General features: G+C 28.4%; 3 protein-coding genes across 3 annotated transcripts in view; 1 reads left to right on the top strand and 2 right to left on the bottom strand.

Annotated features, from left to right (window-relative positions):
• Positions 1–7649, bottom strand: part of LOC113385796 (arginine-hydroxylase NDUFAF5, mitochondrial-like) — a 9454-nt gene extending 1805 nt beyond the window's left edge. The window contains exons 1-9 of the mRNA XM_026623630.1: positions 7589–7649; positions 6028–6276; positions 5813–5964; positions 5575–5729; positions 4435–4504; positions 3931–4045; positions 3770–3867; positions 3295–3435; positions 2194–2258 (exon numbers count right to left, since the gene is read on the bottom strand). Of these exons, the coding sequence (XP_026479415.1) occupies positions 2194–2258; positions 3295–3435; positions 3770–3867; positions 3931–4045; positions 4435–4504; positions 5575–5729; positions 5813–5964; positions 6028–6276; positions 7589–7649 (1106 nt within the window). The remainder of the gene's footprint in view (positions 1–2193; positions 2259–3294; positions 3436–3769; positions 3868–3930; positions 4046–4434; positions 4505–5574; positions 5730–5812; positions 5965–6027; positions 6277–7588) is intronic.
• Positions 7650–7784: 135 nt separating this feature from the next.
• Positions 7785–9584, top strand: LOC113385112 (translocon-associated protein subunit gamma-like). Its single transcript, XM_026622923.1, has 4 exons — positions 7785–7955; positions 8047–8266; positions 8713–8844; positions 9491–9584. Exons 1-4 carry the CDS (start codon positions 7817–7819, stop codon positions 9555–9557), a joined length of 558 nt encoding a protein of 185 aa, XP_026478708.1. The 5' UTR covers positions 7785–7816; the 3' UTR covers positions 9558–9584.
• Positions 9585–10762: 1178 nt separating this feature from the next.
• On the bottom strand, positions 10763–19480 carry LOC113385795 (neuroligin-4, X-linked-like). Its single transcript, XM_026623629.1, has 7 exons — positions 19402–19480; positions 18773–18996; positions 16819–17094; positions 14564–14804; positions 12122–12350; positions 11560–11875; positions 10763–10927 (listed from the first exon to the last, which is right to left on the bottom strand). Exons 1-7 carry the CDS (start codon positions 19478–19480, stop codon positions 10763–10765), a joined length of 1530 nt encoding a protein of 509 aa, XP_026479414.1.
• Positions 19481–20980: the final 1500 nt, after the last annotated feature.

Raw genomic sequence — 20980 nt, 5'->3', positions numbered from 1 at the left:
GCGATTTCACTCTCCGTTCAGCGTTGAAACTTTTTTATGTTTTTTAGTGTTCCCTCACGCCAAATCCCAAAGCCTACCCTCGAATGAAATGAAGTCCACTGTGAAATTTTCACAACCAGAAAAAATTACTGGGTCTTAGTTAATATTTTTAAATATGCCCCAATAAAATTTTCTCGCTATTAAATTTTCAATATGGGTCTCATTCATTCGAATGTTGGCTTTGGGATGATATAGCATGCAAAATTAACTCGTCTGTCTTAATCGAAAAGGTTTTTTTTTAAGTCAAAATTTGGACTTAAAAAAAAAATTATTCAAAAGAATTATTTAATTAATCGATAAAATGAAATTATATTAATCGAATAAAAATTGTTTATATGACTTGATAAAACATGTGAAACCTTTACAATTAATCGAGACAAAAACAAATGTAGTTGACTTGAATAACATACAAATTATTGGAAAAAACCATAAAAGAAATAAAACTAAAATGAAATAATAAAAAACGTTCAAAAACTTGAACATTAAAAACTTCAAAACTGTTTAAAGCTGATTGTTATCCTTTAGAAATTGTGTTAAATAATTTTTATAACTTGAATCGAATAATAAACTTGTAAACAAAATTATGATTTGTCTAATCATTCAAGTCAACTCTTTGAAACTTTGATTGCATGTCCTGATCAAAATTGTTTTTAGCAATAAAAGAATAAAATTCTATCATTTAGCTATGCAGCAGTATAATTGAATAATTTTAAAATTATTATATTACAATAAAAGGCTTTTAAAAGCTGCATTTAATTGACAATTCGAAAAGTCAAATTAAGTATTTTGAACATTTTGATCAAAACCAACAATCAATAATAAGAATGTACATGCAGTCAATATCGCTACAGGGAAAACACATGATTCAAGATACTAGAAATGCAATTTCAAAAATCAGAAATTTCAAATCTTAGAATAATAAATAAGAGGTGTTATAAAAAAGAGATTTATGTAACAAAGTAAGTAACTTGCTCTTTATGAATGGAAATATAAAATATATTTGCTGTTGAAATGCTTTCTGAAAAACAAACTCTTTAGAATAGAATGACCATTAAATTAGGAATGTGAAACACCATTAATTTAGGAGTGGTCTAAGGATTGATGCTAGAGCTCTTTTAACAAATAAGTAATCAATGTATACAAAAAGCTAACTAATAATTTAGTAACAAAATTTTAATTTTTGTTTTTAATTTAAGAATTCTGAATTCCACACAAAATCAGTGTCATAGTATCATTTATAAAACAAAAACACTTTTGATTGATGATTTAGGGAATTGTAATAATAAAAATTATTTTAAATGTCATCGAGAAGAACAGATTTTTCCTTCATATTGATTGAAAACATGATTTGCATTTGTGTAAATAGATACAAAAATTTAATCAAGATGTTTTCCCAAAAACAAATTAAATAAGAACATAGACTTTTACACATGTCTGCCAAATTAATTTAAATTTTTTTATTTGTATAGTAGTCGTTGAATAAACAAAAGATGAATTGTATTCTATGCTTTGGAAAAAAAAACAAATTGTGTACCTTATTAATAAAATGATATTAACTCAAATATAAACAATATTTTCAGCAGATATATGTATGTATAATAATAATAATTCACGAGCCATGAAATATTTCAGTAAAATATACCCAGGCTGCTTTAATTCATATATTTTATATATATAAATGATATCAGATAAGAAAGGGACAAGTTCTCAGAGCATCTTCCAATTAATTTTTCCATACAAAAAGTAGCATGTAATACAAATCCGGTCAGTAATAGTAAACCTTTTTTGAAAAATAAGTTATAAGTTATAAGTAATATCTTATTATTTATTTCTATTCAAATTATAGTTTCACAGAAGATGGCAAACAATATTGCATCAAACATCAAAGATTTTCAAATTTCAATACAGGTGCATTAGATGTATTACGATAAATGCCTGAATATAATATCAGAAATATATTCTTTGACTCGCATTGTATAAAACATGCTCTGCACTTACATTGTTAGTAATCCTCTGCAGAAGCTAGCAGAACACAAAACTAATAAATGAATCACCTTTGGAGCATCTGCCAGAAATCTCAAGTAATTGCCGCAAAATCACTTCTTTAAAACCACTACATAACTTTGTCTTTTACAAGTGTATTCGAAATTTTACAATTGTCTAAGTAAAGAACTCAAAATTGAATAGACTGATATGATGTGGAAATGCGCCATCATAACCTACATATTCATATATGAAATATACATTTGCTAATTGCATATATATATATAGATAAAGGATACATTAACACTGCAAATAAAATGATTAATTATAATATTGTTTCAAAATGGGGTTTCCTGAAAGAGATAATTATGACAATTCAAGGTACACTTCCACACATATCAATTTTTCAGCTTTTTACAAAAACGTTGCATGATATATTTTTATATCATATTGATCTACAAATTTAATTAAACAATTTGATGCACAACTTAATTAAAACTAATCAAGGATATAATTAAAAACTCTTAATTAACGCGATCGATATTCATTCACGAAAATCTCTTTTTGACAATTGAAATGACTTAAGTTAGCAAAATGACAGCTGACCCAAAGCGCGAAATTCAAACAGAAAATTTAATCTTTGCGAAAATATTTCTATTTATCGAAATATAAAGTCATGGATAAGGAAATAAAGTATAAAGTATTGTTATACGAAGTATATTGTTCAAAGTATTCAGTTAAAATTGCTTTATGAAATTATTTTAGCTCATTAATAAAAATTTGGTTTTAATTTTATACTTAAAACAAGCTGAAAATAATATAAATTATATGCCATTAAACTTATAATTACAATTACAATTACCTATTATAATAATTTATACAGTTATCAAAGACTCAAATAATTTTATAATATAATTTTAATTTATAATTTTATTTGGTTTTGATTACTATATTAACCATATGACATTAATTATAAATTTCAAAAAACAATTAAGTTGCAAATATAATAAATGCCAGCAATCTATTGAAAATATGTTAATTACTTGTACAGAATTGAATTTTTGATTGCTAATGCTGGTAAAAGTGCCTTTTATTTCTATAAATTTCTATAAGTATATACATATGTACACATGCATTTATATATTTTACTATTATTTATTATTATTATATTAATTTATATATATATATAATATATATATATATATATATATATACAAACATTTGATTTAAAAACTTAACTTTCGATTTAAGCACTTGATAGTGTGTTTAAGATTTTGCCATTTTGTGACTTATTTTTCCTAAGTTTTTGAATGATTCTGTAGCTGATCCTCTAGGAAGAGGTTGTGGTTGATCAGGTGAAGGTTTCCAACCAACTAAATATACTATTTGAAATGTTGCTGGCACTCCATTTTCCTAGTAGACGTAACATGTATAATATGAATAAAAGTAATAAACAAATTGGAATTCAAATTAATCAATTGATTTCTATAGAAGCTGATTATGTTAAAATTATTTTTATAATATATGAGATTAGCATTATTAAATGTAAAATTAAAATTATATTATATTTATTCGATGAAAGGAGTCTGCATTTGTTTTTTATTCAGACTCGAGAAATAGGGAAACAAAATAATTATTATATTTGACATACAAAAACATTGCGTTGGGCGACGTTTAGAAATATTTACTAGACTAAAACTACAAGCTTTGTGTAAAAAATATGTTTTCCAAATGAAGTTGTTCCTACCTTTCCATACATTTCTTTATAAATAGAAGATGCTGCTAGAAGTGTATCTCTGTGAAGATGCAAGGGCCTATTCCAAGCAGCATTATTTTCTGCCATACCTACAAAAGTAATTAATGAATAATAAATATTGTAATCAAAAACCAATTGAACAATTATGATACCTTTCAAATCATTGAGAAGCTCAAACATTGTAGGATATCCAACAATAATTTCATCAGTATCTATTGTAAGCATCACAAATCCCGCTTGAGTTAATAAACTACCTATGTCTCTCGCCTAAATAGAAAAATGTTTTATTCTTTTTTATATGAGAACTCAAAATTTATAAAATATATTCAAATTCAATTTTATACCATAAAAATGAAATCAATTTTAGCAACCTATTAAAATTTTAAGAATCTAGTTACTAGCATACAAAGTCTTGAAATTTACTTAGTGAGAGTTAATAATTTGAAAAAGGTAAATCTATCAAAGTATTTTGTTCCCGTATTGCATATTCCATGTGAGTAAATAATGTTCAGAGAATAAAAATTTGGTATTGAAATCAGAAACAAAAGATGATTTGCTTATTCATTTGCAAGTTCAAGCACTAATTTGATAATGAAAATAACTGAAATGACTCTTTTGTATGAATATTATTTTTAGCAATTGCTTTTATTCATTACCTCTGCAAATGGTGAAATGTGTGCTGATATGCCACCTCTTCGTTCTAACTCCGCCAATTGCAGTGATGATCTAAATGAAGTAAATTTATATTATGTATATAAGGAATATGTAATTTTGGTGTTGATTTATATATTTTGATAAGCAATGTTAATTCAGGCAGTAGCATCAAATAACTAAACTTTTAAGTGCGCTATAATATAATTTAAAAAGGCAATTAAAGATACAGAATTGGGAGAAACTGAATCGCCGAAAGTAATCTGCATTTATTTTTAAGGAAACATAATAATTTGTCGTACCTAATGTTAAGTTACGTAACAATAGAACTTTAGAAACCTACAGTTAAAACTAAATTTGTTTCACCCGCACCCATGTTCAGAATATAAAAAATAATACATGAATTTGCTTCTGAGATTGATATCTTTGGTCTTTCTGTGACAAATATAAAAAATCAAGCCAAAAAAATTATCCTCAAATGACTGTTTTAAGTAGTGATTTATAGTTGATTAAATGTTTAATATTATTAGTTTTTATTTAGTGTTATATATTTGTAGTTTATATTAAGTGTTATGTATATATACAGAGCTATCTATCTATGAACTCTCAATACTCTAATTTTCTCACATATTATCTTTAGTTTATAATTTGTACACTTTAAAATGTATTGTACTGTATTATGGCCTCAGGCGTTGAATAAATAAATAATGATATAGTTGGGTTCCATATTCTGTGTTTTATGTCTATCAAACAAAGCAGCTGCTCTGTCAAATATAGTTATTGAAAATCTCTCCAAAGCAGTAATAGCCGTTAAAAAGACTTTGCCTCAAAACTTTGCAGGCTTTATTGTAAACTGTGAGTGTACTTTTAACAATAAGAGTCATAAACATTTATATTCAGAAAAAAGCAATTTTTGCGCAAACAAACAAAACAGATCACATTTTAGGAAGTGATATCTATGGCAAAAATGTTGTTATACTTTCAGAAATCAAGATTCAATTTTTACTAATCACCACATTAGGTGGTAAGATTTACATCAAGCTACAAGAGGAATGGAAATGCAGAATTTTTTTTAAAACAAGCATAACAAAAATGCTTTTGTATTTATATGTATACGACTAATTAAGGATGACATTCTTATTTACCTTAGTTCATATAAAGTATCACCTCCTAATAGGGCTGCCATAAAAACTCCATCAGGTTTTAGACTTTTTAAAATTGATTTAAAACATCCTGGTAAATCATTTATCCAGTGCAAATACATACTCGATAAGACAAGATCAATGCTTGATTCTTCAAACTATAATGTGATTATAAGAAAAATAGTCATTTTCACATTTTAGGTTAATAATTTATGAAAAACTTGATCATATACATTTATACATGCAAATAATCATCCTGCAAAGTATGTTTTGATGTCACTAGCCCTTCCGCACAATGCGCCTGGTCCAGCATTTTTGGACTCATATCACACATTATAAGCTTTTCGATATTGTCATGAGACACATTTTTTGAAATATATCCTCTACCACAGCCTACAATTAAAAATTAATTATATATATTCACATGATAATTAGAAATTTTAAACGTTTACTTACCGAAGTCCACGGCAACATTAAAAGTTTTTTTAATATCAAATATACGATCAGAAAGTCTATAGCCAACTTCCTCTTTTAAGTAATCATAAACATGCACATTCTCATCGAATGCAGCTCTTTCTCTTTGTAAAAATTTAGTTTGTCGATTAAATATATTCACAGATTTGGTAGCCAATAAACGCGTTACTTCTATTAGCGGACTCTTTATTGTTGCATTGTAATTGTATAACTTATGAAAACTCCTGAACGCTTTAATATTGTTCACAAACATTAAACTGTTTATATTCATATTAGGGCGATTAAGCTCTTTTCTTTCTTCCCATGAAATAATTATTGCTTTTGAATTAATTGCAATTCAATAAACACCGATCGAACACAGTTAACCTCAATGTTATATAGTTTTTTTTAGAAGAAAACTATTTTCTCGATTTTTTTGTAATATGGTAACTTGGTAACTCTAGTCATAAATATTACATTAATCCTAGACAATATAACATTAATAGACAAAGTTTTTAAATCTGACAGTAGAGCAGAATTTTGTAATCATTAAAACAGTATATCGTATGGATAGGATGGATCAATGCCCTAGACAATATAATTAATATGGATATTCTATGAATTCTACCATAGATAATAATAGATAAGGCTCATCGTTATCGCGCGTCTTGACTAATCCTGTACATGGAAATATTTATTAAAAATCGAAATTTATTTAAATTTTGTATATGAATATATACATTAGTTATAATTAAAAATTCAACACATTCAATGTTTACTTATCTATGAACAATTATATTAAACAATGTATAAAACAGTATAAAATATAAAAGTTTTATATATATTTTAATATTTTTATGTCGTCAATATAAAGTATTTCAATTTTAATTCATTTTTGCTTTTTTGCCAATGCACTACGCAGTATTTATCCTCACAATAACAACCCAGATCGATGCTAGAGAATTAACAAACTGTCATTTGATATCGGCTCACTAGCGCCAAATTCTCACCTAGATATCGATACTTTAAACACGGTTTGTGAATGCGGATTTTGCACTGAGATAGAAGGGCCCGGTCCTGCATCTGAGTTTGAAGCTGTTCCATTAATATCGTCAAAGAGCTATGCATTTCAGAGCAATTCATAATGAAATTTTGTTAACAAATGTACAAACACAAACGAACAAGAATCACCATTTTGTCAACTGATAAACAGCATAAAACATTTGATAATACTTTTTCATCGGCTCACTAGCGCTAAATTTGCGACTACAAGACCTCTAATTAACCCTTCTGAACGCGGATTTTGTTCTGAGATAATAGGCCCTGTACAAGGCCATGGATATTTATGTTTAATTATCTATGGCTATAGATTAATAAACAAATAGATTTTTCAACAACAAATGCTTAATTTGTACGCTCGGGAAATGTATGATGACACACCATCATTTAGCATAGCTTTTTTCTTCAATTTCATGATTACCTCTATTTAACTTCTACTTAACTTAAATAAATTGTATTAATCATGAAAATCAAAAACTGTTTTAAAATATTCGTTTTTGCTTACGTGTTTCCATGGTGTTTCCCATGTGTATCGAATTGGAGGACAATCCTGGTTTATGAGCCATCTAGTGCTTTCATTTAGAACTTAATGTGTGACATTTCTCCGTTTGGATACACGTATGCAAGTCGTGTAGCGCCACGAAATTTTCTTTACACCGCTTTCGAATTTTACAGTAAACGTGTGTGTACTAGTAGTTCTCTTAAGTGAAACATTATAAAATTTCTCATCAAAATGTCAAATAAACAAGCGAACAAAGCTGCTTTTACTAAGGAAGAAGAATTATTGTTGCAAGATTTCAGCAGAAATGTGTCAACGAAATCTTCTGCCTTATTTTATGGAAATGCTTTCATAATTTCATCAATTCCCATTTGTAAGTATAAAACTTTTATTAGTGTACTTTAATACAAATATATTTGAAAAATCTTTTACATGCATTTTCATAAATCATATATTTTATTCAGGGTTATTTTGGAGAATTCATATGCTAGATTTAACTTCATCGTTAGTATGGTTTGCCTTAGTAACTGCTGGAAGCACATATCTTCTCGCTATGGCTTATTGTAACACAAAGTTCCAGCTTAAACATAAAGTTGCAGTGAAGAGAGAAGATGCAGTAGTTAGAGAAATGACTAAAAAATTGGCTGAAGATAAAAAAATGAGCAAGAAAGAAAAAGATGAAAGGTAATTACATAGAATTACTTAAACCGTAAATTATTTTAAAAGTCTAAACAGTATGATACATTCTTATTATCTTTTATATAAAAAATCACAACAATTTTCTTGCTTCTCTTAGTTAATTTTCAATAAATTCTTAAATAAGAAGTACTTAATTTGGAAATGTTGATGTCCAAATATGTAGTTTCATTAGAATTAGTCCAGACTGGACAGAAGTCCGCATAATAAAATAGACTGTTACATACTTAATATGAAAATTTAACTACAACAGTGTTTGCTCATAACTTTGGGTAAATTAGATATTCCTAAAGAACTTTAAGGTTTTAATTAGTGTTTTGAAACTTATTAGGCACTAATAAATTGTCAATTATTTATGGTGATCGTAAGAAATTTGAAAGTTTAGTGATATAAGTGTTTTATAAGCGAAAGACCATAATGTGTAATATTTACAGAATTCTGTGGAAGAAGAATGAAGTTGCTGATTACGAAGCAACTACTTTTTCAATTTTCTACAACAATGCTCTTTTCTTGGTGCTCGTAATTTTCAGCAGCTTCTATTTGTTGAGGTCATTCACACCTGCAGTGTATCCTTTATAAAAATATATTATATTTGCGTCTATATAAAAATTTGATTGGTAAGCTTTAGATTTGTTATTATTACAAATTATTACAAATAAAAACATGTGTATTTTAACAGTTCTTGCAATTTAATAACCACATTTGCCTTTGAAAAGAATTTGTCACATTTAATTTAATGTGTGTGATGTGTTCATATATTCTCGCTATTATCACGTGATGAAAATCAGTGCAGGCTAAAAAAAAATTTCTTTTTAACTATTCAATGCATCCTAATAATGATAAAAATTGTCATCAGTTATCATAAAAAGTAAATTAAGCTTTCATTTTATTAAGATGAAAAGATACTGATTTTATTAAAAAATGAAAACAGAGTTAGAACTGTTTATTTGTATTTTTCTATATAAGAAATGTTAATGTAAGTTTAGTGGCATGTTGTATAATTGCAATAATATCAATTTTTTTGCTAAAATATATACAAAGCTACTTAATGATAATCTTCAGATCCAATAGTTTTTCAAATTTGTTGAATGCCAAATATTAGATCGAATAGTGTGTTGTCTGGCTTTTAACAAACTCACATAGTGTTTTGAAACTCTTTTCAATAAAATATTTACAGAACTACTAAAAACATTCCTTGACTGTTTTATATAGTAACTATGTTCTCTCAGTTGGAGCGGCAGGTGGACTTTTAGCTTTATTATCTACTGGAACACAGTAAATAGTATTGTTTTTTTTTATATAAAATGGATGTATTTATTAATAATAAAATATTTTTTAAATTATGAATTTTTTTATACAAAATCATATATATGTTTTTAATTGAAATTGTTTTAATTGAAAGTGTTTGAAATTTAAACAGTCTAGTCTAAATCATAGGTTAATAACATAAAAGATTTGTTTGTCTGACTAAGAATATATTCAACTTATTTAAGAAAAGTGGAGGATTAATTTAAACTGTAAATTTTAGCCTTTTGAATTTCCAAAATTGCTTCAACGTTATCAATTGCTAATTATGACCAATTTATTTGAGAAATATCCATTTAAAAATGCTAATGGAAATTGGTAACTATCAATTTTCCAAGAATTTGTTTAGATTCACAATTTTGTTCGACGTCTGTTGAATTTATTTGCAATTTAGTTTTTGATTTTGGTACGTTTTATATTAAATCCGGCAGATTGCGTAATGTTCGCAACAGCAATATGAAATGTTCAAAAATAATTTAATTCAGTTGCCGGTTTTGTAGTAGTAAGTGCTCCTATAAATATGATACAAATTCTTATTAATTTTTGTGTTATTTCACATCGTGAGTTAATTATAACATTTCATAATAATGCATTTACCGTTCGAACGTAAAGGACTATACGTTCGAATTTAGTACGAATTCTAAAGGAATATTTATTCATATTTTTTGTAGCAGATGGTATATGTTTGTTAAAGACACTATTTTAAAGGCTAAACCTTTATCTAAATATAGCATCTGGTTAAAAAAAATGCAAAGTGGTCCCGTTTCTCAAGCAGTTTTTGACCGACCGTGCAAAATTTCGAAAAATGATTAAATTATGTAGTCTCAGTGATATGTATTATATTATTTGCTATAAATAATGATAAATAATTACTGTAAGTGAAGTTGAAATAATTTTTAGTTTTGTATTTTCGGGCAGTGCGGTTATTTCGACTAATTTGTTCGAAAGCCTAGAGATTTTGATATATGTGTGGATAATATTTATATTCAATGAATGAGAAGGAGACTTCATATTCAACAAGTGGAAAAAACCTGAGTAAGTACATCAAGTCATATCTAAATAATCTGGAATCTATGTTATTAATTACCGAATTCCAAATTAGCCATATAATGTCATATTATCTAAATTTATTGCTAATATTTACATAAGATTGTTTACAATAATTATTTCATTTACAACTTAACCATATTTGAATAGAAATGTTATTAAACTGCAAATCAGTAATCCACTTAATATTGATGCGTTACATAATTCGAAATTTGTTGAAGCAATATCAGTCATATTGCAGCAGTTTGCAGAAACATCGATCACTTTTGGAAAATATTCATTCCAGAATTCAAAAGCCTGAAATAAAAATTATTTGGAATTAATTAAATATAATAGAGTATTGTGGACAATAAATCCATATCTTATTATAAATCGGAAGGCACGATGTATACGAATATTTTATGAGTTTAGTTCTAATGATAGGGGGATGCAGCAATAAAAGTTTTATTATTTTTTGTGCATATCAGTTTATTTAAAAGCCATACGTTTAGCCCTAGGTTTCGTTCAGTGCAAAAATATTAAAAAGTTTGATGTTACCCTAATTAACAAATCAGAGGTCACCTGACCAAACCTTACACTATAATAAAATATTCATATTTCATATATGGTAAGCGACACAACATAAACAAAAAAAATACAATTATATATCACAAAGAATTTTTTTCAGTATGATTTGAATTTAATTTGTATTCAATTTTGAATTATCTTAACGATGTTCAAAATTTTTGAAGATTAAAAAAAATCAAATCGTAAAATAAAAATTTGGTCCTTATATAATATCCACTAATAAAAAGATTTTTTTATCAGTTACCAAATAATTAGAATTTTTAAATTTTATGCACAAAAGTGAACTAAGTATATACAACATTTAATTGATAACATATTTTTGAATATTTTGAATATATAATCGTAAGAATATAAGAGTATACCTTATAGTTCATAGTTGCCGAATGGCTCATATTGAAACTTCTATCAATGACTAGAAATCCTGGAGATTTTGATGTAAAGTTATCCCATCGGATATAAACACCCACTTTCGATGGGTTAGTGTATTTAATAAAGTTTGCCCAAAATATCATAACAATATCTGAGACTCTTTTGTCTGCGCTATCCCATGGCGTCCCATCTGAGAGCAGTCCCCAATAAGGGACGCCCCATACAAAGGCTAAATCGAGCCTATGGGGAACGCCAAGCCATTCTGGTAGTCCTGACGTTACAGCAACCGATCTTGGTTTTAAGTCAAACCTGTAATAATCAATAATCAGTCAATGAATATCGAAATCAAAATTATTTATTATGATGCCACAAAGAAGAAATGGCAATTTGATTAAAAAATTCTTATGTTATGGATGTTTTTAAGACAAATCAAAAACCAAAATCATATTAAATTTATAAAGATAATAGGAAAGCTGTATTATTCACACTATATATATCAAAAACTTAATAAACAAAATAATTCACCAATAAATATTAATAATTATCAAAGCCTACCTATAAGCGAATGTAGGAGAGTGCCTGCTACATAACATAGCAAAAAGAAATGATGGGGCACCGAAGTGTTTTTCGGTCATGAAGGCTATGTAACGTTTTCGAAGATCTTCCGGGTCTTCTGAAGGTGGTTGAGGACTGTAGAAAAATGACACCGCATCCACTATATGCTGATTATCTAATGGGCACGATTGATTGTCTGTCGGGGGCATTTCAGCTAATACAGTATCACCTGGAATTTATAGATTATTAATAGAAGACAGTATTAATGTTAAAGGGCATATTTTTAAATAGGTACAAAATCATAAAATCTGTCGACCTTTGAAATATAAATTTTATTAATTCGAGGTTTTATCAACTTCCCGAAGGAGAAGTTTATGTTTTCATCAAAAAATCCGATTCGCTAATTTTATGTTTTCTCGACGTTGTCAAGCCATTCTGAATCGAATGAGTCAAATTTGGAAAAAGTATGTGTGTATGTGAACAGATTTTTTGCCGTAAATCGACGTTTTCTCGAAAACGGCTGGGCCGATTTCAATAATTTAAAAGCCATTCGATGTATCTCGACGAGGACTATCGTTTGTCAGTTTTGTGCGACGATCTGCCAAGCCGTTTTTTTGTAATTTAAAAAAAAGTGTTAAACTTTTCGTCCACATTTAAGCTCATCATACCGAACAATAAAAAATCAAAAACTGTTCGAAAGATATTAGTTGGGAATGGTACTGATTAGTTTTAGGTGAAAATCTACCGAGCCGTTTTCTTGTAATTAACTGTTAAAAAAATTTAAGCCGATTTTTATGCAATTTTTTTAGCGATATATATCAAGGTCCTATAGAACTTACAGAAATATTACGGCCTTACGACAAGTAGTTTATTTTTAAAAATTCATCAAAGTTTGAGAGAATTGGTAGTTTTTTTGACGTTAGCTAAAATTAATTAGACGATTTACTTGGTATATCATATAGTACTTAGCAGTGGCGTCGGAACCAAATTTTTGATGGGTGGGCTCTGTTTTTTTTTTTTTTTAGATAGACAGCCAGTGGTCTTGTTTTTTTTTTTTTAGAGATATTAGCCCATATAATTTTTTGAAATTGATGGGTGGGCTGAGCCCCCCCATCAAAATTCATGGGTGGGCTCAAGCCCACGCAGCCCACGCGGTTCCGTCTTCATAAACATACTAAACCATTAAAATCCTACGGAAACTGGTTCAAATATAATAAATGTTGATTTTTGAAAAGTTGCTTTTTGTAAATACTCCGAATTAACGTGTTCGTTCGTTTTCAATTATGTGTAATAAATCCACTCATAAATTAATTTATTTTTTATTGATTAAGTCGATTATTTACACATATCGGGAAGTTCATGTAACTTGCCTCAAGGCTAAATACCAATACCAACTAGTTTTTATTAATATGAGAATGAGGTGTTTTGTTCGACAAAGAAACATATTGATATGCTAAAACATGAGTAAAACAGCCAATGCGTCGAAATAAAAACAAATATTTATTTTTGTTTATACGTTTCGTGACGCTTTATATATAAATCTACAAATTTTTTTACGTTTTAGAAATCCTATCGACTTGAAATTTCTGGACTTTTTCTAAAATTTCATTAGCTGTCGATCAATGAAAAAATCAGGACGACAAAATGTGTGGTCCAGCCAGACTACTCCGACCGTTCGAAGGTAAATAAATATCCGACCGACGGAGGGTTAATTAATTTAAAAATTACAATTGTTTAACACCTTGGCTAACACGTGTATACGGCTGTCGTTTATAGACAGCATCCACATCACATGACGAGGACCTTTGCTTCAAGGCTTATCACTGTGAGTTAAAATATTAAAAATACTAATTTCATCCTAATTTTTAGTTATTTTGAGGTGCAATTTGTAATTTTCAAATATATTTTTATACATATAACGACTGAAAAATTTTAAAATATGTTGTTGTGCTTGGTTCATTCAGTAGTACATACTACTAGGCGGCACCCTATTCCGTATGGCAACGTCACTCCAGCAAATAAAAACACAATTATAATAATTTAAATATTTAATTACACGATTTTTTAGAAAAATTATCTTGATAATAGTTTTCTATTTGAAACTATATTGAGTTATAAGCAACTGATATTTACTAATTATATAGTGATATTTTCGAATATCTAAAATCGTTGCTATTCTTCTAAATTGCGAATATTTGTGTAAATGATGGCAGGACTATTATTGGTAATTAGTGGTCATAAAATTGTATAAAATATTATCAACACATTTTTCGATTGATGTTGAACCTTTGTATGCAATAGTGTAGTATCAGGTTATTTTCTAACTAACCTTGCATCGTCAATCGATTTTCGTTTCGTTTTATGATACCGTTTTGACAGTTGTTTAGATATGATTTAGTTAACTACTAATTTATTACAATTAGACATCATACCTATACTTACCTAGCATCGATTCAAAATGGGCAGGGTCGATTCCGTTCTGATCTATTTCACTTCCAGCAATTGATAGGGCGTCTTCTCCGTCCGTGAACCCGATAAGAACGGGCACTTGGGTGAACTGACCGCGCTCGAACATGGCACGGGGGTCCTCTTGAATAAATGATATCGTTGAATTGCTTAAGCCAGCATCTAAAACTGGACCCCATTTTGTTACTCGGGCTGTTTGTTGTAATAATGTTGAAGCCTAAAAAGAAAATAATAATTTTATTATTTTTATTTTTGGTTGTGATTGTGAGAATTGATGTAATTTATTCTAAAAATTTAATTTTGTTCTGTATGAGTGCTAATGGTCACTACATACCCCATTTTTTGTATTTTCTAGTCAAAGAATGAAAATCTTATGATGAATGCTCCAGCTGAGAGCATCGGTGTGACCCAGCCTAAAGGGTGGATATTTAGTGATTGTTTTTGCAATATCTAAGAATATTCGTCAAACACAAATGTGCAGACATTCCATAGTGTGGAGATGGCTATATATGTGTTCAATGCTGGTTATTTTGAAATGTCCAGTACTAGGTGCCACTTTGTAAAATCATATTTTTTGTTACCAAAGTTTGATTGATAGTATTAATTACTGTTTAGCAAAGATTGCGTTTTTGTTAACTTAGTTTGATTTTTAACTTTGTTATCTAACATAAATCACAATTTAATAAACAATTCGTAAAATATTTTTTGATTTATTTATGAAAAATTTTAGGTGTCCGGCACTCGGAGACTTCCCCCTATACATAATTCACTTAATCAATTACAATTGAGATTTAGTTTTAGGTAAATGTTCACTGTATTTTAAAAATAAAATTTTCACTTTTACAAAATATTAATCAATACGATTTTCAATGACAGGCCAAACCGTTTCTTTGAAATTAGCAGAAAAGTGTAAATTTATTTTTCAATATTTTAGCCCAAAATCTTGAAAATTCAAAAACCGTTTGAAAAATATTGGTTGGAAATCGCATTATTTCATTTGTGGTAAAAATCGTATCTTTGTGAATAATGTTGAATTTTTTTTTGACTAGTCAAAACTTTGAGGCTAGATGAACCTTTGTACGGAGATAGATTTATAGTCTGTAATAATATAGTAAAATATTTTAGGTCTAGGATAAGCGGCTAAATGATAAAAATTAACCAAAATTATGAGATTCTAATCAGAATCTACGCCCTTTTGCATATATGCAGGTTCCGTGTTTCGTGAATAGCTACTGATTACAGTTTTATCTTAAGAACCCAAAGTGGATGAAATAAAATGTGTTAAACAAATTAATTTTATTTATATAATTTATATAACAGATTTTATAAGAGTGTTCGAAAGACATCAATTGGAAATTGATTAATATTTAGTAAAAGCGAATATTTTATTTTCAAAATATACAGTGAAAATTTTTCTAAATCTAAATCTCAATTCTTATTGATTAAGTGGATTACGAATACATATCTGTAAGTTTTTTTAAAATTTAATTTGAGTGTATAATTGAATTCAAACGACTTTATTATTATAAATTAATATGATACGGTAATAATCGTATAAATTAGATTTTCAATAATAAATCCCCAAATAAATAGTGAAAAGGTAGAATATAATTTTGTGATTATCTCAATACAATACAATGTAATAAAGAAATGAAAAGAATATTTATAATCCAAAACATTTAATTTGCATTGAAGCCCAGCCTAACTGAATTATAAGAAATTTGTAATGAAAATCTACTGCTTTTCAACATGTTGATTGAGGAGGTCTTCAGACCTATACATGTTTTATTTCAAAAATAGTTTCATTTGAAAATTGTAATTTAGTGACGGCGGCAAAAAGTGTTCTTTGGATCCTGTCATATGATGGGATCCAAAGAAGGATATCCTTAGTGATTCTATCTATAGGAATCACTAACTAGTTGGTTCTACTATGCCGCTAAATTGAGGATAGATTTATAATAAATGTGATACTGTTATCAGCGTGTCAAGAAAGAAGAAGAGGCATGTTGACACACTGTCGACGCCCGCAGTCAAGCTCTTAATTCTTATTTTGAAAAATCTATTCAAGTACGTACTTTCAAATGATATTTAAAATTTCATATAATGATCTAAATACTGTATGTATGTCTTGGCCGATTTATAAATTTAGATTAGTGTCTGATTCATTATTTTGGATCAGAGTGCATTCATTAGTGATAATCCCATCTAATGTGCATATTGATTGATCCTACCTTAACATTTCGTAAGCATGCTATTAGATTATCAGTTGGTCTTCTAAAGCAGCCGAACAGATAAGCGACACGATTTAGTGTGCGCAAATGCCTCTTAGGATCCTGAACCGTTCCTTCCGTTAAAGCGTTTCCGCTCATCGCAATGATTCGATGGAACATGCCGTTCGACCATTCACCCGCCGTCATGTGCAATGTGGCGCTCACCGCACCAGAACCGTGCCCGATCAGGCAAACTGAATCCTTGTTGCCGCCAAATTGTTCAATATTTCTATTTACCTACAAACAGTAAAAAGATAGACTATATTTAATAATATATTTAGGTTTTTGTGAATACATATTTTTGGTGTCTATTTTTATACTCGATTTTGAACTTCTTTAGGCGCAACTAGGCTGTAAATCCGTGCAAATGCAACGGAAGTGCGTTACGGCAGATAAGATAAGAGTCGAGTGCCAATAATTCGTCATTCGCTCTCGACAATATCATTTCTATACGGGTCGATTGTGATTAATCGTCGCGTATGTGAATAGAGATCTGTCGTTGTATCCGTACTGGCATCAACGATATATGCGTGCCGATATCAACAAAGAAATCGGCATATATAAATAAACATTTTAAAGTTACATCGTAGTACAAATCTTAATTCAACGAAAAATGCCCGAAGCAGAAAAATATTTTACCCTGTTTCTTGAAAATATAGATTAATAAGATTAATGATTAGTAAGTTTATCGATTACAAATTATTTCTAGATTATTCGTAGTTTCTATAAATCTTTGAAGTTATTGAAATGGAAAATATTTTTTGCAAAACAGATATTACAGCTGTTCAAAGAGTATATCGCCAGCGAAAAAGTGAAAAAAATACCATCAGTCAATGAATGTATGTTAATTTTAATTACATGAATTTGTTTAGGCGTTGCTTAACATAATCCACAAAATTGAAAACGAATATTATAAAAGTTATTAATTAGCAATTACTTAATTTCTCTAATAAAGGTTCACTTCTAAATGCTAATTACAATGACAAACCGATTTTTACATGACAAACTTTAATTACATATTGTTTTTAAATATTATACATATTTTTAATGCTATTATAAATATATAATTTATAATTTATCATTATATAAATGTGTAAAATGGTTGACACTAATAGATGTGTGCATCACGAGTGTTACCATATTACTAATAAACATTAAACAAAATTATTTTTTACTTAAATACCACTTGTACAGTAGCAAATAAGTTTTACTTCAATCGCGTGTGAACATTACGCGCACTCTTTTTTTTATTATGAAACTGTGTTTACAATCCTGATTAAATGCACCTACTTTAGCTGATTTTTTTTTTTGAAGCAGAACCTTTCAAAGTCGACCAGTTTTGCAAATTTTAAATAGACAGTTCAACAAATAGTCTTAATTTTAGAAAACTTAAGACAGAATTAATAAAAATTAACCCCAATAATAAAAAAATGATCACAATTTTACAAAAGCTCTATTTTGTCTTATATCTTGTATGTCTTAATCTTATATGTATAAATATAAATCTTTAAAAAAATTTATTTGACGTTAAAACATATTATTTAATCAATTAGTCGACCATGTTTAGAAATAAAAAATAAATTTATTAACAATTTTACAGTGTGAAAATTTGCATAACTAATTGGAAGATTTATCTTTTTATTTGTTTATTATTTTTGTAGTAATATTTATCAAAACTTTTAATTTTAATTCATTTGAGATTAATTCGAAGTTATTTTTTTTTTAATTTTTTAAATTCTTTTTTATTCTTCTTTCAATTCAAGTAAGAATCTCATTTAAGATTTATTTTGAAAACAAAAACATTTGCAATGTAATTAACGAGTGTGCGTAGTTTTCCAAAGTATTATTATTTTCATTATATGTACTTGTTTCCTGAGTAATTATTATTTTTATAATTACTCAGTTACTAACTAACCCATCTCAATGCTGCAGCTTGATCCATGAGTCCAAAGTTTCCAGGAGCTTCTCCATCTACTGTAGTGAAAAATCCAAATATACCTAACCGATATGCCACGGTTACTACTATGATCTTTTGCTTGAAAACTAATTGGAAAGGATCGATATCATTTGCACTGCCGCTGATGAACTCTCCTGGATGAAACCAGACTGCAACACTGTAGCCATCCGATGGCGCTGGACCTACGAAAAAATCAAGAATATGATACACATAATTGATGAACATAATTGTAAGTATTAAATGAATAAATTTATTTATTTGTTGTGCCGATAAATGGAGAGGCAGTCTCTACCAGCGTGTAATGTACACATAATCAATCATGATTATCTTGATGAATCGACAGGATTTTTTTCGAAGAGGGTAAATTCAATTATATTTTTATACTCATATTTCAGTGCAATCAGAATGTTCTATGAGCTATTAGGCTGAAACTTCTTTATACTTCGTATTTTTAGATGGAAACCCAACTGTTTATCCATTCATATTTTATTATTTTGTTGTTAGAACTTATCTACTAAAGCTGATATTTTATTCAATTTGTTGTAGCAATTTAGGCAAAGGTCTTTTGCATTTGCAAGAATATTTACGATCTATATTTCCAAGTAAAGTAATTGATATTGCTGCATAGGGTTGTTTGTGATGGGGCAGTTTTTCAATGAAAATCATTTCATTTAGCAAAATATTGAATTTATCATATGTTGATCACGAACGAGCACGACATTTTATATTTACATTTTACGAAACTTAAACGAATAAATGCAATGCATTGTTTTAAAAGATTTCAAAACAATACTGCGTAATGAGTATTGCATATGATGTGTAGTGTTAGAAGTATCGAGGCAAAAGATCGATATTGAGTACTTTAAAAAGTATCTAATCAAAATATCGATGCCAAAAAAATATCGTGGCGAAAGTATCGATAGTACTCAATATCGAATTTTGAGTACTTTTAATAAAAAAGTGCAAGAAAGATCTAAAACTCGTTAAATATCATATCACAATATTAGAATGAATTCTATTGCCTGTATCTGATGTGTTAAATCAGAATTAATTTCAATATTGTAAAATGTTAACAATAATTTTTCAATACTAATTTCAAATTCTATACTTCTTAAAAAAAATACAAGTTATAATAGTGAGTATTTTTGATTAAAACAATATAATAGTCTGATACTATATTCAAAATGCAATTTTATTCATTTTAAGTATTTTTAAGTACAATAATATTTTTAATATTTTTAAGTAAAATAATATTTTATAATTGTTGAACATTTTTATATGAATAATTTTAGCGAGCATGCAACTTTAAAAGCCGTTACATGTGTACATAAAAGTGCAATATGAACCTCTTTGAAAAGCAATAAACATTCAGTTTAATGACGGCCAAAATAATATTTCGGCACTTGAAAAACATCCCTTCGGAGCGATGGGATTTAAAGTTTAAATGGTTCCGAGAAACTCAAACCCATTTGTTTGCATGCTGATATTCAAAAATTTCAATACATGAGTATTTTGCGTAAAAAAGAATCGAAATATATTATTTCGAATAATGATACTCAACCATTTCAATATATTAGTATTTGCGTAAAAAAGAATCGAAATACGAGGTGTGTTCAAAAAGTACCCGGAATTACTAATAATTAAATTTCGCGGGTCTGGAGTGTCTGATTGTCAAATTTTTTTTTTATTGTGTTGGTATACATGCCCCTAAAGTATGATGAAATTTTCAGCTATATTCACTGTTTACTTTGTCTGTGGTAGTCGCTAAGGTTCGACGTGTTTTCTGAGCTCGGCGATTTTTACAATGGAAGAATTGAAAAGTCAAAGAATTTGTATTAAATTTTGCGTAAAAAAATGAAATAAAGTGTTGCAAAGTGCAAAAATTCACCAGATATGGCTCCGTGTGACTTTTTCCTATTCCCAAAGTTGAAGAGACCCATGAAAGGACGGCGGTTTTCCTCGATTGAAGAAAATCGCTGAGAGTGCTCAAGGACATATCAAAAGTGAATATCAAGGGTGCTTCGAAAATTGGAAAAAACGCTGGCATAAGTGTATTATATCTGGGGGGGACTACTTTGAAGGGGACCACATTAATGTAGACGAATAAATAAATATTTTTTTGAAAAAACGAAAATTCCGGGTACTTTTTGAACAGAACCTCGATAT

Source organism: Ctenocephalides felis, unplaced genomic scaffold (genome assembly GCF_003426905.1).
Source record: "Ctenocephalides felis isolate EL2017-DRISC unplaced genomic scaffold, ASM342690v1 CF-g0.4_SCAFFOLD_03571, whole genome shotgun sequence".
NCBI lineage: Eukaryota > Metazoa > Arthropoda > Insecta > Siphonaptera > Pulicidae > Ctenocephalides > Ctenocephalides felis.
Note: the sequence above shows the minus strand (reverse complement) of the source record. Positions and strands in the feature narration are given on the sequence as shown.

Coding starts and splice junctions, on each gene's coding strand:
- LOC113385112 (XM_026622923.1), top strand. CDS start 7,817: ATGTCAAATAAACAAGCGAACAAAGCTGCTTTTACTAAGGAAGAAGAA. Junction 7,956..8,046: donor AATTTCATCAATTCCCATTT/GTAAGTATAAAA, acceptor TATTTTATTCAG/GGTTATTTTGGAGAATTCAT. Junction 8,267..8,712: donor AAGAAAGAAAAAGATGAAAG/GTAATTACATAG, acceptor TAATATTTACAG/AATTCTGTGGAAGAAGAATG.
- LOC113385795 (XM_026623629.1), bottom strand. CDS start 19,480: ATGATTTTCATTGAAAAACTGCCCCATCACAAACAACCCTATGCAGCA. Junction 17,095..18,772: donor AAGCTGCAGCATTGAGATGG/GTTAGTTAGTAA, acceptor TACTGTTTGTAG/GTAAATAGAAATATTGAACA. Junction 11,876..12,121: donor TCTCCTACATTCGCTTATAG/GTAGGCTTTGAT, acceptor TGATTATTACAG/GTTTGACTTAAAACCAAGAT.